Here is a 21,016-nt window from a genome sequence, read left to right as displayed (position 1 = left end):
ATGCGTTAGAGGGAGCAAGTGATATTGCTATCTCATTCTACCGCATGGCTGCGTCCCTTGGAGTGGGCGGCGTTGGCCCATCCTGTAGAGGAGCCATTATACAGGAGCGAAATGCTAGTAGAAAAGTGGGTGGTTTTACCTCCTTTTCTACATAGTGTACCATCTCCAATAATCTTTCATCGGCCCCCACGGAAGTCGGTTTTTTTTTCTTAAAAATTATTCAGTACCTACCTGAAACTCAAATAAGAGAAACGGGATATTTAACTTTTATTGTATTTTCCACAGAGGTGACCTTTTTCTAAAAGTTTGACCCAGAGTCCCAGCCAGATACAAGATAAATATTAAAAGAATGAAATCATCAATGACTTATATATATTACTTCGTAAAGATAGGCCTTATGGGCACTTAGAATGGTGCCAGTACAGCGGTGTCACGCACACGAATTCGAGCCAATCGTGCAGTCGCGCCACAACGCGATTGGTTGATGAGTACACATCACGCGCGCGATTGGTCGCAACTAGTTGCGTTAGACTGCACGATTGGCTCGAATTCGTGAGTGACACCGCTGAATCAGCACCATTCTTAGTGTCCGTAAGGCCGGTCTATGGAAGTCATCATGGTTCATGAAGCCATGTAAATATTGGAGTGAAGTTATATGAGTTTTCAGGTACTGCTAGCCATAGAGGACGGAGTGAACGTGGTCGGCTACACGGCGTGGTCGCTCATGGACGACTTCGAGTGGGTGGATGGATACCAGTAAGTAGACCAGCAGTAGGGGTGCGAGACTCCTGACTTCGGCCAAACTCGGCTCCGCTCGGCTCAGCATTGCTCCGAGCAATTATTAGGGTTGACTCAACTTGATGTCCCTTTGCACGACCACAGATAAGATAATGACTTGAATTTTGACAACCGTACATAGCCGAAAGGGATAGTGGCACATATTTCAAGTTTCAAGTTCTTTATTTGCGTTCATGTTGTACATATGGGTATTAAATAACAAATGAGTTGTTTTAAACATGAGCCCTGCAAGGGCATAGCATTATTACTTAACCTAACTTATACCTAATACAAATAAAAATTTAAAAGTGGAAAAATTACTGTCTTGGTTGAGACTTGAACTCACCCAACATCGCATTGAGCATCGTTCGCAGACGTTTCTGCTTGTTAAAAATTAATACAAATAAAAATGTGAAATAATTAAATATTAGAAAGGGACAGCATGATCCGACCCTGAACCGCTGTCAAACTTCGGTTTTGTAGGAAGTTTCCTATTATTTATTCTGTGCTAGCAGCACAATTCGATCGTACACCGATTGATGTCAGTTATCAGACTAATGTCATTCAGATAGTGTGCATTTCGCTTGTAAACTCGTCATCAAATATATCGGAGCTGCCGAGGTGGTCAAAAATATTTGAACACGCACTCTAGCGCCCTGCAAAATAGAGGCGTGTTCCGATCTTCCGATATTTGTGAGCACCTTGGCCGCTCCGATATATCTGATGGCGACTGTACTTGTACCCATTGTATGTATGTACAGTCAGCGAAACTATATTTATCCGGTTTTGACGAATAAGGTAAAGAGAGAGCCTTTACAAGCTGTTGAGAAATAAATTTTCATATTTCTTTGACATTTGTATTCTTGCTAGTGTCCGACCGAAGGTTCGGTTTCGGTTTCGGTTTCGGCCAGTTTCGGCCAAAAAATTATGTTTCGGCTGTAGTTTCGGTTTCGGCCAAAAAACGGCCGAACCTTTCGGCTGGGCCGAAACTTACGAAATGGTACTTCGGAATAAGACCAAAAGTTGGGGAATAAGTAGGACAACAATATTAATACCTCTAAATATTATACTGATTCATGTATAGGTACAGAAATTAATTGGTTTATTATAAAACACAATTCCACTAATGAGGGCGCCACTGGACGGTCGACGCAGTCTTAAGAGGCTGTCAATACCTATAACGCACACTCTAATTGTTTCGGAGTGAATGAGTGATTTTACCTCAATTTACTATTAGTTAGTGTTCCACATGTCCCCTACATCAGCTTAGCCTTTGGCCTCGCTGCGCCATGCACGGCGTGTGGTCTCGCTTTTTAACACAATGGACATTGGTTGGAGTCTGTGCTCAACTACGTATCCTGAAGCCTGAAGCACGGCTTTGACTTCGCATGAAAGTTCGCCTCACTGGGGCACTTCGGACTTTTAGGCCCAGGTGAAGATTGGTACCCGGCCTTGCAATATTGTCAACAAAAAATTTCGCGCTCGCGGTTTTGGTTGGCCCTGTATCTACATGTTAACTTGACTGGTGAATGAATAGAGTTAGACCAAGAAAATTCTGCAATGATTTTAATAGTATACGCAGTGCAACTAGTGCAAATGTTATTTTTATACGTCATAATTTCATAGAAGTTTTGACGTTTAAAATAACACTTGCACTGCGTGTGTTATCAAAATCGTTGCAGAAATATCTTGGTCTAACTCTAGTAATTTTCTTAAAAAACTGCTTAAGTAACATCAATTTCAAGGATATTGGGTGTTGACAGCCCCATAATATGTGTATAAAAGGGGTTTTGACATTTTTGCAGCGATTTTAACAAGTCTACAAAAGTTTCGGTTTCGGTTTCGGCCGAAACTAAAGCCAAAGCCGAACATTCGGTTTCGGTTTCGGCAAAAAAACATGTTTCGGTCGGACACTAATTCTTGCTAACCTCCGACCAAGAAGTCTGCAACAATTTTGATAGCATACACAGTGCAAGTGTTATTAATACGCCATAATTTCATAGAAGTTGCGTTGTGCTATCAAAATCGTGGCAGACATATCTTGGTCTAACTCTATGATTATCCCGTTTCCTTATTACAAACACCATACAGTCTATATTTGCTTGCAGGACCCGGTTCGGTCTGCACGCGGTAAACTTCACGGACCCGCGGCGCACGCGCACCGCCAAGGCGTCGGCCAAGTACTACAGGGACGTCATCCGTTCCCGCTCGTTACGCGCAGATCATGACATCAAACTATAGACTTAAGGCCTCGTGGCTCCAGGGTCTTCACTCGCTCTCAATGGGCGTAAGCTTGAGCGAGAACCCTATTCTAATAGGTATCAGTCGAGATTAGAATAGATGTCAAATCAAATTGCTCAATAAATACAAGCAAAAAACTGAAAAATAAAACGATTTCTAGTTTGCTAGACATTAATTCTTAGACAAAATCTAATTTGATTCTCCTATATGGAAAATTCAAAAACTTTTTGACGGCAAATCAGTACTCCAAACAATAAAACAACATTTAAATACGTATATTTATTGCTTATTCCTAAACTACAGTATCCGGTTCCCCTGAACATTATTCCTGTTGTTCAGCAAGATCTTCTCCTGCCTCTTCTTCTCTTCTTTAAACGCCTCCTTGTTGGCTTTCTTCTCTACTCTCCGTTCTTTCCTGTATTCTTTTAGGAGGCGTTTGCGTTCTTTTTTCTCTTCTGGCGTCTCGTCTTTGGGTCTGTGAAGGATATCATGATGTGTGAAAATAAAATGAGATTATAGAATCTTTCGCTTGCACGGGACTCAAAATAAGCACTCGAAGAAATATCAAACTTTGATCTCTTGTTGTACAAATAACTATTGAATAAGGGGGATACACTGTGTGGGGTCCCGGGTTCGAATTCCGGTGGGAGCATTTATTACCCGACTACGGCAACGCAAAAGGAGGGTTATGATACTTATGATTTATGGGTTTATCACGATATTCCCGAGTTATGAATCCATACTAATAAAGGGGAAAGTGTGTCTGTCTGTCTGTTACCTTTTCACGCTTAAGCTGCTGAATGGATCTAGTTGAAATTTGGTATAGAGATAGTTTGAGTCCCGGGGAAGGACATAGGATAGTTTTTATGTCGGAAACCATCCCTGAAGAGAGTGCAAAGGGGGTGGAATTGAAAGAGTTAATGTATTACCTAATAATTGAAGTAATCAATGCGCGAATTGAATGATTGCTATGAGTATTATCCAGGCGCTATACCTACTTTAGCTGCTGTCACTAATTCCATGCAGACGAAGTCGCGGGCAAAAGCTAGTGTTATATAAGTACATATGTATTATATATGTGCCGCCTAGTACCCATCTGCAGGTAAACCAGCACATTCGGCCAGCGTGGAGACTATAGCCAGTGGGACGTATATAGGCTGAATCATTATTTTTCACCACACCAGCTCGGAAAGGCTTACTTTGCACTTCAAAAACTGATAGCAAAGTTTCATTTTATTCACATGTGAGGCAAAGTAATCAAATGCAAATTTTGAGTTGTTTTGTTATGTTTGCTGGTAGAATTGACTTTTAAATGATGATTTTGGATGATAAATATTTAAAAACATTCATTTGGATTTGTTTGGTTTGATTTTGTTTGATATTTTACATTTAATATTTGCTTTGGGTTGGTGTGGTGAAAAATTTAGTGTTTCATTCGGGGGCAAATTTTGTTTAACCCTCTTTCTTTGAAACCCTCGCAACGCTCAAGATTCCAATTTTCGAAAGTAAACGAAGTTAAATTCGAATTCAATTTTGGAATCTTTCGCTTGCTCGGGTATCAATATTAGCACGAGCGGTTAAACAACAACTTTGCCCCCTTGTAAAACAAATAACTATTTATTTACTGACCTTAAGGATAACACGCTGAGGGTAGACAGCACGGTCTCGGCGTTGGTCTCGGCATCATCATCATCATCGTCCCCCGCGTGTTGCAGCGCGTTGAACTTGGCCAGGGACCTCGCGGTCAGCTTGCTGTCGGAGCCGAGCACGTCTTTAGGGATGCCCGTCGCGGGGTTGATGCGGATCTTGCCGGGTTTCTGGATATTGTATTCAAATAAAGCGTAACCAGTACGTATGAATCCAAAAAGAAGCTAAAATAGTTCTAATACAAAAAAACCGTAAAAGTGCGAGTCGTACTCGCCCACTGAGAGGGTTCCTTACAAATTTAACGTACCTATTTTTATATACTAATATATACTAATATACGGTAGGTCAACACTTACAGTTAGATCAAAACCAGTCTTCAACGATTTTGATAGCACACGCAGTGCATGTGTTATTTTAAACGTCACACTTCTATGAAATTATGACGTAAAAATAACACTTGCACTGCGTGTGCTATCAAAATCGTTGCAGATTTTTCTAGTCTTTTATATAGGTCTAACTCTATAGTCTGTATCTTTAGGTATTTAAATAAAAGTAAACAAACAATTTGTACATTTTCAGGTACCTAGTTACAACATTTATTGGTTAACCGACCAAATACAAAACCGCCTGGATCTGTCACTGAGCGGCCTGACTTTAACCTACATTATTTGATCATGTAATGTTTTCATCTACCCTCAACTGGCTTAAGGAGTTTACTTTTATTTAAATACAGAGTAGTTAGTACATTGTTTTAAATGTCCGCCTGTACCTTGGGTTCCTCGATGATCCTGGGATGGTTGTAGAGGTTGGAGTAGGTGGAGAGGATGGTCTCGCAGTCCCACCTCTCCTCGCGGGGCTGCTCCACCGTCTCCAGCTCCTCCTCCGACTCCTCCTCGATCTCCTGCAGACGCTGGATCCTGCGGGATAACGATTCAATCGTTTCATTACTTTGACCATAAATAAATACCGGGTGTGGCCTGTAATATGAGCAAAAAATTAAACCGTAGGCTGTACTGCTCATACTGACCAACATTTGTTCAGCGACTTTTAAAAATAACTAGTGGTTTGATTTTTAATACACTTTAAAGTTTATTCTAAGACGCAATGTATTGCGAATTTTGTTATGTTTAAGGCGTGACAAGCAACGTCAAACACAATGATATGGCGTGGCGATGGCGTCCATTAAGAATAATATTTATTTTGTATGAAAAATAGGGAGTTTAAATACTTCATAATTTTTAAAAGTTGTTGAACAAAAGTGTCACCGTGTGAGGAGTACAATCTATGTTTTAATTATTTGCTCATGTTACAGGCCACACCCGGTATAAGTAAGGAAAGAGTGCTAACTCCATACATCGGTGTTCTACCAATACGCGAGTTATTAGTTACAATGTCATAGTTAATGTCAAATTTTTACTGAAATATGACATTTATAATGACACTTCCTCACGTTGTTCCATTAAAATCGGTGCAAAGTTACCGTAGATACACTTTACGTTAGTAATTACATATATGTGACGTTCCACGGTAAAAGGTGCCTTATGACGGCTGGCGGGCGCTTACGCCACATAGCGCCGTAATAATATTGGAGCGGCGTTAATAATAGTGTAAGCGCCAACCGCCATAAGGTACCTTTACCCGTGGGACGTCACATATAGGCTGCTTTGGACAGAGTAGCATAGCGGTCTTTGGTGTCGGAGGCCAAGATCCACGTCGGGTCGCTGCGCCTCAGCAGTAAGTAATGATATAGACTGACCTGGCGACCTCCCTCTCCTTGTCGAGTTGCTGCCTCCTCCGGGACTCCTCGAACTCCTCGGCGGCCTGCAGCAGCATGGCGTGCGACTCCGGCATGAAGCCCTCTATCTCCTCGCAGTCCAGCGCGCCGAGCTCCGTGTCGTCGTATTCCGAGAACATCTACAACATACCAACAAACACTTTGAACCAAACCATTGATTGTATTTTAGTTGTCTTAAGCACACACACGCGCGCGCGCACACATACGCACGCACACTAGTAGATTCGTTGTTTCATAACCTTTAGACGACGGCAAAATCTGACACATACATATTTCGCAATAGTATGGCTCGTGACGGCAAAATCTTACACTTTTTTTCGCGTAGCCCCACGCGCCAACCGTCAACTTTGTTCCAAAACCGAATATATGAATAATAAGAAAGTTATCAAGAGAGCCGTCTCCGTTACCTTCTCGAAGCGGTCGTCGAGGAGCGTGAGTCCCTGGTTACGTCTGATGACGCTCGAGGACATGGAGTACTGCGAGAAGCGGGACCGCGTGTCGTGCTGCCCGCGGTCCCACGCCGGCATGCGATCACCCCTCCTCTCCTGCACACAAACATATAACATTAATAGTTGTAAGGTGTTATCGGCTACTTTTTGACCCCCTCTCCCCCTTTGGTGATATTTGGTGAGGTTTTTGGCTACCCCCCTACTCCCATACAACATCACATGTATTTTTTTGAATTTTTTTATTCAACCTAATTTTAAGATAAATAGTATTTTATATAGAAAATCTTGTTTATTTTTCTATTTTCGTTAAATACAATCGCTATTTTGAAGTGCAGCTGCAGAGTGACGATTTATACAATACAATACAAATACTCTTTATTGCACACCTCAATAAAAGAAGACAATACAAAACCAAAAAAATATGTTTAACGAAACCGAGAAAAAGTATCTACTCATGTGATAGGTTTTTCTTTCTTAGTTTCGTTCAATGTAGAAAAATACACGTGAGATTTTCTTATACCACGTTCCAAGGGTATCCGTTATAAATCAGACATACCTGTGGGTTGGTGTCGTCGTCCGAGTCCAGGTCTGAAGCGAAGGCCTGGTCCGAGTCGTTCTCCATGCTCTCATCATCCTCCCCGTCTTCTTCGTATTCTTCGCCGTCTGAGCCTGACCAAAATAAACCTCATCAGGCAGTAGCTCACAAAAAACTACTTACTATATGTCTCGAATGATGGTCTCTACCTTAAATCACTTTATCCGACAAATATTTCGTGACTAAATAGATAAATTCAGCCAATCAAAAGAAAAATGTGGTATTTATGTATGGGATACACACACAGACACAGACTACACAGTTACTGCTTTTTAATTTTGAGTAGCAGTGCGAGTACGAGATTTTTTCAAAGTAGTGACGATTTGCTACAATAATATAGGATGATAATGAATGAATGAAAACATTTATTTTCAGGCAACTATTAGCCCATAGATAAATACCTTAAAACTATAGTTCGTTTTTTTTAGCATTAGAAAGAACTCCACAGAAGTAAGCGTACAGTTTTTATCAGGCTCTTTAATTGTTAATAATTATTGAATTATCTAATGTAGCACGGTTAGTACATATAATTTACTTCAAATTATTACCGCTAAAAGTGCCGGATTTGGAACCACAAGCTTACTTCTGCGAAGTTCTTTCTAATGCTAAAAAAAACGAACTATAGCATACATATTAATACAAAATATATCTTAAATCTAAAAACACAATTAAGTTCCCAAAAACTCATTGGTACAAGCCGGGTTTTGTGCCCGCGACCTTCTGATTGAAAGTCGCTAGGCCACCAGCGCTTCGTATGTGAAATTATGTTTCTCTTACCCTGTCTGACGTTATACCAGACTGACCGTCTCCGCCATGGCCAGCTCTATAAAGTTGTCCCCCAGCTGGTTGTCCGGGTCCTCGAAGTCGAAGTCCTCGTCCAGAGCCGCCACCACCTCAGGGTCCACCTGACCTTATATGTACTAGACTCACCGTCTCCGTCCGCCATGGCCAGCTCTATGAAGTTGTCCTCGAGCTGGTTGTCCAGGTCCTCGAAGTCGAAGTCCTCGTCCAAGGCCGCCACCACCTCAGGGTCCACCTGACCTTATATGTACTAGACTCACCGTCTCCGTCCGCCATGGCCAGCTCTATGAAGTTGTCCTCGAGCTGGTTGTCCGGGTCCTCGAAGTCGAAGTCCTCGTCCAGGGCCGCCACCACCTCAGGGTCCAGCTCCAGGCACAACCCTACACCAACACATTACAATATGTTAGGTTTTTTGGTTAATGGCTTTGGCCAGAGTGGCATGGCGGTCTTCGGTGTCAGAGGCCAAGATCCACTTTAGGTTGTTGCGCCACAACAGGAAATAAATATATATATGTAAAACAAAATGGACAACTCGTTTAAATTTCTGAAAGAGCTTATCTAACTAAATTTAAACATTCATTGTATTTTATTTTATTTAGAATATACTATTAAAAATATCCAAAAATCTAAAGGTATGCTAATAATATTTAAAGACTATCCTTGACACTACTCCTTTGTATTCAGACCCTGATCTAAAAGGGACAAGAGGCAGCCACTCACAGCCAAAAATTCACAGAACATTCATGAAAAGCAGATCCTTGATTGACAACCTTCTTGAGTCTTAGTCTTAGTTGGTTAATCTTTGGGAGTATACAATTTTAAGGGTTCCGTACCCAAAGGGTAAAAACGGGATCCTATTACTAAGACTCCACTGTCCGTCTGTCTGTCACCAAGCTGTACCTCATGAACCGTGATAGCTATTAGACAGTTGAAATTTTCACAGATTATGTATTTCTGTTACGGCTATAACAAGTAATACTAAAAACCGGGCAAGTGCGAGTCGAACTCGCGCACGAAGGGTTCCGTACCATAAAGCAAAAAAAAACGGAAAAAATTCAAAAAGAAAACGGTCACCCATCCAAGTACTGACCACGCCCGACGTTGCTTAACTATGGTCAAAAATCACGTTTGCTGTATGGGAGCCCCACTTAAATCTTTATTTTATTCTGTTTTTAGTATTTGTTGTTATAGCGGCAACAGAAATAATCATCTGTGAAAATTTCAACTGTCTAGCTATCACGGTTCGTGAAAAACAGCCTGGTGACAGACGGACGGACGGACGGACGGACGGACGGACAGCGAAGTCTTAGTAATAGGGTCCCGTTTTACCCTTTGGGTACGGAACCCTAGAAAGTACGGAACCCTCGGTGGGCGAGTCCGACTCGCACTTGTCCGCTTTTAGATTATGTATTTCTGTTGCGGCTATAACAAGTAATACTAAAAAGTACGGAACCCTCAGTGGGCGAGTCCGACTCGCACTTGTCCGCTTTTTTAAAGGATCAGATACGCTCATAATTATTAGCCTTTCACTCTGTAACAATCAGGTCGCACAGAACCGTGAAGAGCGGCGTAAAATGTAGGAGGCCTACACCCGAGGGTAGTGAAAGGCCCCCCCCCCCCACACATCTAGCGTCTTTCGAGCGTCGGCGTCTGTCGGCGTCTGGTCAGCGCTATGGAAAATGACGTCGCTGCGCAGTTGCGTCGACGCTGCGTCGACGTTGCGTCGAGCAGTGGCCATAGAATTGTAGACGCCGACGCTCGAAAGACGCCAGATGTGGGGGGGCCTAAAGAGAGATAGAGAGAGAGAGAGAGAACAATCATGATACCTTGTGTAGCAGCCTTGTTGAGTAAGCCCACATCTTCCTCGACAGCGGACGCGAACACAGAGCTCGGCAGATTCAGTTTCTCTACCACGGGGATCACCGGCTCATCCCCTTCGGCCGACGGCTGACATTTCTCTTTCCGCTTGTGTGTTGCTTTCTAAAATATACAGAATTCACTTCAATTATTTACAACAGGCGTTTTACAAAACATTAAAGAAGTAATTAAAGTGACAGAATAAGTAGGAAAAAACTGTTTAAAAACCGGGCAAGTGCGAGTCGGACTCGCGCAAGAAGGGTTCCGTACCATAATGCAAAAAAAGGCAAAAAAAAAAAATGGTCACCCCTCCAAGTACTGACCCCGCCCGACGTTGCTTAACTTCCCCCACTTACTTAAATCTTTATTTTATTCTGTTTTTAGTAATATTTGTTGTTATAGCGGCAACAAGCAACTTGGAAAGTTATTAATGTGGAGACTGGTCGCTCGAAACACACAATGAAAGAACTAAAACTAAATATTGATAACAAAATTATAGATTCCAATTTAGAAGTAGCTACTGAATTTGAAAAAAATTTCACCGAGGTACCAGTATCCACAACTAAGGATTTAAATTCATCACCCTCATCTGCTGTTACATTATTAAAAGATAACGCTCCAGAGTGTTGTAGAGACCTTCATTTTGAACATGTTTGTACCTCAGATGTAATAAAGGCGTTTAAATCAATTAATGTCAAAAAAACGAATGACCTCTGGGGAGTCTCTGTCCATGCTGTCAAATCCTTAGTAGAAATTGTAGCGCCTGACTTGGTAGTTATATTTAACAACAGTGTCGATTGCGGCGAGTTTCCTGATTTAATGAAACATAGTAAAATAACTCCTTTGTTTAAATCTGGTAGCAGCTCTGACCCCACACTAACTAGTTAGACCGATATCTGTGCTACCAACATTCAGCAAGATTTTTGAAAAATTAGTTCTTTCACAATTAGTACGACATTTTAACGGCAATAATTTAATGCATAATAAGCAGTTTGGTTTCACACGGGGTCGCTCAACAACCGATGCTGGTGTTGAGCTAATTAAGCATATTTTCGATGCCTGGGAGGAGTCACGAGATGCTTTAGGTGTCTTCTGTGATTTGTCTAAGGCGTTCGACTGCGTTTGTTATGAAACATTGATCAGGAAACTACACTATTATGGAGTTAGAGGATCGGCACTGAATTTACTTAAGTCCTACTTAAATGGTAGAATACAAAGGGTCGATGTGAGTGGACAGCGATCACCGGGGTCATTGGTCTCTATGGGTGTACCACAGGGGTCAATATTGGGGCCTTTCCTGTTCCTTATCTACATAAATGACTTGCCATTCCTTGTAAAGACCCACCATGACATAGTATTGTTTGCAGACGACACCTCACTTATTTTCAAAGTCAAACGACGGCAACAAGCGTACAATGATGTAAACGATGCTATTTCAAAGGTAGTAAATTGGTTCAATGTTAATAATTTATTGTTAAATGAGAAAAAGACTAAATGTATTCAGTTTGTCACTAGTAGTAACGTAAGGCATGTGCAAACAAGTGTCATTGTGAAGGATGAGGAATTGGAATTAGTTGATAGTACAGTTTTTCTTGGTATAACTTTAGATTCTAAACTTCAGTGGGGTCCCCATATTGCTACTCTTTCGAGTAGACTGAGTTCTGCAGCTTTTGCAGTGAGCAAAATCCGTCAGTTAACTGATGTGAAAACAGCTCGATTAGTATATTTTAGTTACTTCCATAGCATTATGGCATATGGTATTTTACTGTGGGGCGGTGCTTCAGAGATAATAGTACATTACTACAGAGGCCGGGACGAAAGGGGTTGCCGGCCGAAGACATATAGACGGCCGAGCGAAGCGAGGCCGGATAGGTCTGAGCGCGGGCAACCCCATTTCCCGCCGAGGTATGTATAGTGCTTTTCTCAAACATGCAATGAAATAAATAAAATAAAAAATCCACGAAACCCAAGTTTTATTTATAGAAAAAACTAAAAGTAAACTACACCCAAAATATAACCAACACGTACCTATATCATTATCACGCGTATGTTTTACACGAGTCGTGTAGTTTTACTACCCGTATATTTTCATGTATCTTTGATTTTTTCGCCTTGTATCCGTCTGACTGTCGTTTTCGTCACATAAGTTTACATAGCCTTTCATGTTGATATCATGTTTCACATACATCGTTGCTTTATGTATGGAGTAAATAAGTATAATTTCCACACTGTTGACGAATTTGTAGTTACATTCATTTAAAATATGCCACAAAACTGTTTCTAATAAACTGTAAGCCATTTTTCTTAGTTTCTCATATAATAAAATTGCCATAAGCAACCATATACATACTTCGTCTTTGACTTGGCGGCAGAGGCAGCAAGTTATTTAAAATCAATTCTGCTTACGCTGCCAATTCCAACACCTACGATTACAATTAATATTAATTTCATTATTTCGTCGGAACTCATATTAAAGTCAAAAAATCAACAACGCACCATAAATCTAATAAAACAGAATGAATATTTTTCAACTTTACCTCCATAACAATTTAAAAAATATAACTACGCGTGTTTGAGTAGACCTTTTTACCGCTAACGTTTAGATGAAATATTTTAAATGATTTTATTTGTGTAGTTAAATTTATAATTTAAAATTATAGAATGTATTATTTATTAAATTCATGTTGATTTTATACAAATAAAACTGCAAATTATAGCAAACATAATGTTTGCTTTGTTTTTTGTTTTTTTTTTATAGGCGTAGTGGCAGAGTGTCATTAGTGTCATTACGAACCATAAAGCAAATACTGCCTCTAGTTTTTTTTAATGGATGAATGCCACGATGCTGTGTCACAAATATCTATGAAATGAAAATTAAAAAAGAGGACTTTGCCGGCCTAGGCATGCAAGATGTGTATGAAATTCCATTAACGACCTTTTGTCCTAGCCGCACCTGAAACGTCATACTTCGCAGCCTATTATAAGGAACATAACATCAATATTTCATTGCATGTTTGAGAAAATACCATTTTTGTTCTGCAGAAGCGGGCTATTCGAGCAATATATAAATTGAACCATAGAGACTCACTTAGAGATAAATTCAAGGAAATTGACATAATGACAGTGCACTGTCAATATATTTATGAGAATATTCTGTATGTACATAAAAATATTGTTAATTTTAGGAAAAATTGTGACATTCATAATATTAATACTAGAAATAAACATAAGCTCGCAGTGCCCTTCACACGGCTCCATAAAATTAAAAAATCATTCATGGGTAATTGTGTAAGATTTTATCCCACCAAAAACATAAATGTAAAAAAGGAGAGCCAAGTTCAATACAAAAATTATGCTTGGCTGTGGGGTTCGCCGCAAAAAGAATGGAGATCTAAATGAGTGCCACTGCCAAGTTCTATGCAAAATCCAAATATGTATTTATAGGAACAAAATAACATTATAAACAAGTATTAAACTCTATTTCTTTGCTTTATTGGATACCTATAACAATTGCTGTTATGTAAAAAAATGTGAGATCTTAAAGTAGGTTAGATTTGACCTGGCCAGTTTTCATTATATCAATCATTTTATATATATTGTAATTCTGATAAAACCTGGCCAAGCCAAATCTAACCTACTTTAAGATCTCATATTTTTTTAAATAACAGCAATTGTTATAGGTATCCAATAAAGCAAAGAAATAGAGTTTAATACTTGTTTATAATGTTATTTTGTTCCTATAAATACATATTTGGATTTTGCATAGAACTTGGCAGTGGCACTCATTTAGATCTCCATTCTTTTTGCGGCGAACCCCACAGCCAAGCATAATTTTTGTATTGAACTTGGCTCTCCTTTTTTACATTTATGTTTTTGGTGGGATATCAATACTTTTTGTAAAGAAAACTAGGCAGGTATTGAGATTTAATGTTTTTTCTTGTGTTTCCGCTGTATGGTTTTTACTTCTGTTCTTTGTATAATTATGTGGTGCCGCGCGCCGCCGACGACACACCGTTGGCCGGTTGTTTAGAGCGTAATACAAGTTTTTTGTATGGGGACACCACTTATTTTTTGACTAAACTTTATTTTAATATAGCAAATATAATAATACATATATTGGGGTAGTTTCAAATATCTGCTTGTAACGGTTCCAACGCTACAATAAAAAAATAATTTTTTGTATGGGGACCCCCCCTATTTTTTAACTTTTTTTTATTTTTAGATTTTTTCCTACGCTTACACACAATAACCGAGCTGGATTCCAAATTTCATCCTTCTAGGTCATCTGGAAGTAGGTTAGGTTTAGGTACTTATATGTCAGTCCCAATAAAAAATGGTTTTTTTGTATGGGGACCCCCCCTGTTTTTAAACTTTATTTTATTTTTAGATTTTTTCCTACGGTTACACACAATAACCGAGCTGGATTTCAAATTTCATCCTTCTAGGTCATCTGGAAGTAGGTTAGATTTAGGTACTTATATGTCAGTCCCAATAAAAAGTGTTTTTTTTTGTATGGGGACCCCCCCTATTTTTTAACTTTATTTTATTTTTAGATTTTTTCCTACGGTTACACACAATAACCAAGCTGGATTCCAAATTTCATCCTTCTAGGTCATCTGGAAGTAGGTTAGGTTTAGGTACTATAAGTCATAAGTCAGTCTTAAAATTTACGACTTTTTGACCTTCATACCTTTATAACCGTTTGAGCTAGCTTCATGAAATTTGGGCTTTTAGATATCCTTATGGATATAATTAAACACACGTAGTTTTATGTGTTTACGTCAAAGATGTTTTGAGTTATAGAAGGGTCAAAAGTGGCACCAAGTGGTTCGTGTAATATTACACTCGGCGCTGGCTAGCCAGTTCCTTTGCTTGAACTTGGCTTGACACGCTGCCGCGTGTCTAGATAATAAATTCCAAACCATATTACTGAATTATCAATTAATAAATTTAAAAATTATGTAAAGCGTAAACTTATTTCTAAAGCTTATTATACCACACAAGACTACATGAGTGATAAAACAACGTGGGATTAATGGTGACTCGAAATAGATAATTCAATGTATGTACTTCTTTGTTAAGTTTTATTGACATTTGTTATTGACATTTAGATTTTATTCTAGAAACATTCTAGACTAGTATTTTTTATACAATTTTTTTTTATGTTTGACGATCTTTTTGTGAAATTCTTAGTATTAAATTTGATCTGTATAATAATCCAATATTACTATGGAATAATATTAACTTCAATAAATTGCTCTGATAATTAGCTTAAGATAATATATTATTATGTAAAACGTTCATAAGTGCTTGTTACTAGGCCTACATGAATAAAGTATTTTTGACTTTGACTTTGACAGAAATACATCATCTGTGAAAATTTCAACTATCTATCTATCACGGTTCGGGAGATACAGATTGGTGACAGACAGACGGACGGACGGACAGCAGTCTTAGTAATAGGGTCCCGTTTTACCCTTTGGGTACGGAACCCTAAAAATGAAATTTCGTTCGAATATTATGCTGTTGTCATAGGTACAAACATCAACACTCTTAACTGACCATCGGTAAACCTTATGCCTTATGCGATAAGGTCCACCAGTGAACAATTAAGTGTGGGCGATGGTACTATAAATAAAATGGCTACCGAGTGGGACCCACGGAACACCAGCAATGGTGCAAGCCGGGGTTCAGGCAGACCGAAAAGGAGATGGCAGGACGACTTGGACGCATTATATTCGGATTGGCAGGAAAGTATAAACAACAGGGTTCCTTAGAGGAGAGGAAGGGAGGCCCTTGCCCAGCAGTGAAACACAAACTAGGCTAACAAAATAAAAAGTAGGTAAGTTTAAGATCATCTCAGCCATAAGACGTCCACTGCTGAACATAGGCCTCCCCCTTTTTTGGGGGGTGAATGCCATAATCGCCACGGTTGGCAGGCGGGTTGGCGATCGCAGTCGAGTACACCGAATTTGAGGGACGCTGCTGCCCGTCCACCGGTGGTCTTGGACGTGGTTTAAGGACATACCCGGGTCCTGGACGTGGTTTAAGGACATACCCGGGTCCTGGACGTAGTTTAAGGACATACCCGGGTCCAGTTCAAAATAGAAACAGGTTACTTAGCTTATATAAATATAAGAAGATGCGTTTCAGAATCAGAATCAGAATCAGAAAAATATTTATTGCCACAAAAAATACCTTATCAACTAAGTACAATATATAAAACTTAAATACTAAAATAGGTACAAATTAATTAGAAAGATAGGTAATTATAATAATATACGAATGATTGGGCAATGGGCTCCAATCTCAGCATATGCCAAGCACTCCAAGCAGAGGGCCTAGCGCTGGTTTTCAGACTGGACCCTTGAGATCGGTTGGTCGCAGTTTAACAAAATTACCGTGCTTTGCTAGGCTTAACAATTACAATAAATTCAACAAGAGTACTGGAGTCAGTTATGTAACGCTGCCATACATGACCCAAAAATTTTTTATTAAGCTATGAGCTTCATCACATCTGATATTTGAGTAATTCTAAGCATTTCTAGCCTGAAGTGGGGGGGAGGGTGGGGTACAAAGACGGCCGCCATCCGTCATCTTTAAAAAAAATCTACTCTGATCCTGGTGGGTACTAGGGCAAGTTTGGTATCATTTTCGTATAAACCAAAGACGTAGAATTCATTGCTGATATTTGTTTTTTCAATTTCATAGTAATTTTACAAGAAAAACGTAAAAAGGTGAAAAATTTGGTTGGAGATTTTTGCTACGCGGAGCCGAAACTACAAAAGATAGAAAGTTGAAATTTGCACACTAGATTACATTTATAAAGTGTACAAGAGATAAGAAGCGATTTTGAGAAATTCAACCCCTAAGGGGGTTAAAAAGGGGATGAAAGTTTGTATGGGGTTCAAGTTTTATTTTAAGCTAGGAATTTGAAACTTCGTAAAACGATATATTATTAAAATACAAGAAAACTAATTTCAGCGTTTTTGAAAATTCATCCCCTAAGGTGGTGAAAAAGGAGTTGTAAGTTTGTATGGATATCAAAAAAATTTTCGAACGCGGGACTTGAATCTTTGTATTTGGGGATATTATTAAAAGACAGGAAAAGTAATTTCAGCGTTTTGTAAAATTCATCCCCTAACAGGGTTAAAAAGGGGTTGAAAGTTTGAATCCATTACAAATCCGAGTAGACACACATTTCTTATTGGCTCCCAGGCTTGAAATGCTTAGAATTACTCAAGGAACATATGTGATGAAGCTCATAGCTTAATAAAAAATTTTTGGGCCAACTTTATAACTGCTTCCGCTAGAGTAGAATACGGATAACATAAAATAAGTGTCATTCTATGCATACTAGTAAGTAGAATAAAATCAACCAATATATAAATATATATATAAACTTGTGTGCGTGTGTCTGTGTCAGTGTGGTATGAGTTAAGCATGCGGATATATGTAAGTGCCAATTGTGTGCCAAATTTCGTGTCTTTAGGGGGGAGCGAAAAAGCGTGCGTTTCGCGACTCGATCTTGGGACATGCGGGAGACGTGACCGCTCCATCGTAGCTGTCGCCTCATTAGGTAGGCCTCTGTTCCGGCGACATCAGCACGTCTAAGGATCTCCGTGTTCCGAACACGGTCGGACCAGTGGACGCCCATAGTGTCGCGGAGGCATCTTAGGTGGAAGCTGTCCAATGAGCGAATATGCTTCCGATATACGCACCACGTTTCTGAGGCATAAAGGAGATTTGGCAGGACAATATCCATGTATACAGCAACTTTTGTAGAGAGCTTTATGTCGTGGGACCGAAACACCTTGGAACGAAGTTTTCCGAACGCTGCTGCAGCGGCTCCTATTCTGCAGTTTATTTCGTTGTCCAGGTGGCACTTGGCTGTAATAGTGCTACCCAGGTATTTAAACTGCTCTACATGCTTAAGCGAGTCCCGGCCGAGTTTAATGTCAATCTGGGAATTGGCAATGAAGAGAGCTCATATAGAGCCATCAACATGGGAGACACTAGCTGGTGACCGTCCACACTGGAGGCATATTGTGCAGACGCAGGTGCGTGAGTTTGAAGCCAGGCGACGCATAGTGTTCGACGTTAAGCGTGACGCTAAAGGCCAGACCACCTGTGGCCATCACGTATAATTACGTCGGAGGGGTGCTGACATGCAGCGAATGTGGCCGCACAATTGCTGCAAGGATTGGTTACGTAAGTCACCTGAGAGCGCACCAGCGACGCTCTCAGCTGTAGCATAGCAGTCGCTGTAGCCGAAAACGGCTAGGAGGATGACGATGATGATAAATATAAGAGACTCGTCTGGTTTGAGTGAAATACCAATGTAATTTGTTTGTAAGCACATTTCTTGCATAAACACTTGAAACAGGTTTTACTAAAACAGGATAGCAATCATTTAAATTATATAACCCATCCATTCATTAATTTTACCAACATCATATAAAGGCGCGTCTCGATATCGCGCGGCGGCCGCGCGAGCAATGTTCGACCGCGGCAAACCTGTATTTTGGTTCGCGAGCCAATTTCGGCACCATCTTGAACTTATGCGCGGCCGCCGCAGGCGATCCGACGATCGACCACATTATATCACAAAAATTAATTATTCGGAACGAAGTATAGCCAAATAAAAAAATGATCTGTTGCGATAATCACTACATTTACTGTTCCATAGAAACTGTTTAGTATAATTCAATTAAAGTACGACACTTTTCATAATCCATGTATGCGGCCGCGAGAGCCAACTGAAATATATACACGCCCGTCCCAACTGCGCGCGAACATTCCTTTGCCGCGCGTCGAAACACCGACAGTGAATGGTTGTGTGTGTGCGCGGCGCGGGGCTCGCGCGCCCATGATCGAGTTGGCGCGCGCGGCGGCCCGGTATCCTGCGCGCGGCTGCCGCGCGAGCCAATGTTCGATAGCTTGCCGCGCAATATGGAGACGGGCCTTTATATGTAGCAGCAGTCGCTTTCGTAAAAACTAGTGCTTACGCCAATTCTCGGGATTAGTTGCCAAGTGGACCCCATGCTCCCATGAGCCGTGGCAGAATGCCGGGATAACGCGAGGAAGATGGAACATCGTAATAAGTAGGTTACAAAATAACTCACAGGTTGCAGGACGCGCGTGATCTCCTTGGTGTCCTTGAGATGCTGCAGGTAGTTGTAGTCATCGTCGAAGTAGACCCCGTACTTGCGCTGCTCCTCTCTGCGCTGCTCCGGTGTTAGCTCCTACAGTAACATGTAGCAGTACTCACAGGCTGCAGGAGGAGCGTGACCTCCTTGGTGTCCTTGAGATGCTGCAGGTAGTTGTAGTCATCGTCGAAGTAGACCCCGTACTTGCGCTGCTCCTCTCTGCGCTGCTCCGGTGTTAGCTCCTACAGTAACATGTAGCAGTACTCACAGGCTGCAGGAGGAGCGTGACCTCCTTGGTGTCCTTGAGATGCTGCAGGTAGTTGTAGTCATCGTCGAAGTAGACCCCGTACTTGCGCTGCTCCTCTCTGCGCTGCTCCGGTGTTAGCTCCTACAGTAACATGTAGCAGTACTCACAGGCTGCAGGAGGAGCGTGACCTCCTTGGTGTCCTTGAGATGCTGCAGGTAGTTGTAGTCATCGTCGAAGTAGACCCCGTACTTGCGCTGCTCCTCTCTGCGCTGCTCCGGTGTTAGCTCCTACAGTAACATGTAGCAGTACTCACAGGCTGCAGGAGGAGCGTGACCTCCTTGGTGTCCTTGAGATGCTGCAGGTAGTTGTAGTCATCGTCGAAGTAGACCCCGTACTTGCGCTGCTCCTCTCTGCGCTGCTCCGGTGTTAGCTCCTACAGTAACATGTGACCAAATAATAATACTTTAATAATCTTCATCCCTGGAGTGACTAATCTTACTTAGCAGCATTTAAGTAAAATAATATAAAAGTGAAATGGAAACATTATAAATATTTACAAAGAAATTAAATTTTTAGTACTGCACACTCAGATTACCAAGTTAAGTGGGCAGGTTTAAGATAGAGACAGGTTACTTAGCTTACATAAATATAAGAGACTCGTCTGGTTTGACCAATGTAATTTGTTTGTAAGCACATTTCTTGTATAAACACTTGAAACAGGTTTTACTAAAACAGGATAGCAATAATTTAAATGATATAACCCGTCCATTCATTAATTTTACCAACGTCGTAATATGTAGCAGCTGTCGCTTTCGTAAAAACTAGTGCTTACGCCAATTCTCGGGATTAGTTTCCAAGCGGACCCCAGGCTCCCATGAGCCGTGGCAGAATGCCGGGATAACGCGAGGAAGATGGAACATCATAATAAGTAGGTTACAAAATAACTCACAGGTTCTTTATCTTTCCTTGGTGGTACTGCAGCGTTGACGGGCACCAGGACCCTCTGCGGGGCGCTCTCGTCCGCGGCCAAGGGGTCCCGCTGCGATCTGTGCACTAGGTTGAACGTTACAGCCTTCTTTCGGTCTATGAACTTCTTCTTGGTTTTAGGCTGGAAAGGTTAGAATTTATTGGTTATCTAGAAGCTAATGCGTAGTTTAGTAACAAAAATAGAAATAATATTTATATATACCATCTTAAATGCACTGTTTTAGTTAAGGGGCACGGGAATTAAAAATATTACACGATAATGCACAAAACATGTGTTGTTTTGGAAAACGTCAGTGACAAAGGAAGAGTAGTTTGAAGTCGTTCAGAGTTCTGAGCATATTAATGGAAAGACATGGAGAGCATTTACGAAATTAAATTTTTTTTTTATTGTATATAACTAATATGTACAAATAAAACAAATATTTTTAGTTTGACTTAAAAATATAATATACAGGAAACTAAAAAATGTGT

General features: G+C 40.6%; 2 protein-coding genes across 2 annotated transcripts in view; one reads left to right on the top strand and one right to left on the bottom strand.

The window, feature by feature from the left end:
* Positions 1–3,018, top strand: part of LOC134674154 (myrosinase 1-like) — a 39,177-nt gene extending 36,159 nt beyond the window's left edge. The window contains exons 12-13 of the mRNA XM_063532209.1: positions 668–756; positions 2,886–3,018. Of these exons, the coding sequence (XP_063388279.1) occupies positions 668–756; positions 2,886–3,018 (222 nt within the window). The remainder of the gene's footprint in view (positions 1–667; positions 757–2,885) is intronic.
* A 270-nt stretch (positions 3,019–3,288) lies between these two features.
* LOC134673906 (protein LTV1 homolog) lies at positions 3,289–20,860 on the bottom strand. The gene is made up of 11 exons (XM_063531960.1): positions 20,748–20,860; positions 20,508–20,666; positions 19,872–19,991; positions 10,132–10,285; positions 8,557–8,685; positions 7,466–7,578; positions 6,868–7,005; positions 6,422–6,579; positions 5,435–5,582; positions 4,648–4,835; positions 3,289–3,493 (listed from the first exon to the last, which is right to left on the bottom strand). Exons 1-11 carry the CDS (start codon positions 20,748–20,750, stop codon positions 3,316–3,318), a joined length of 1,488 nt encoding a protein of 495 aa, XP_063388030.1. The 5' UTR covers positions 20,751–20,860; the 3' UTR covers positions 3,289–3,315.
* Positions 20,861–21,016: the final 156 nt, after the last annotated feature.

The sequence above is a fragment of the Cydia fagiglandana genome, chromosome 19 (genome assembly GCF_963556715.1).
Source record: "Cydia fagiglandana chromosome 19, ilCydFagi1.1, whole genome shotgun sequence".
Taxonomy (NCBI): domain Eukaryota; kingdom Metazoa; phylum Arthropoda; class Insecta; order Lepidoptera; family Tortricidae; genus Cydia; species Cydia fagiglandana.
The sequence above is the reverse complement of the archived record's forward strand: the minus strand, read 5'-3'. Positions and strand labels throughout refer to the sequence as shown.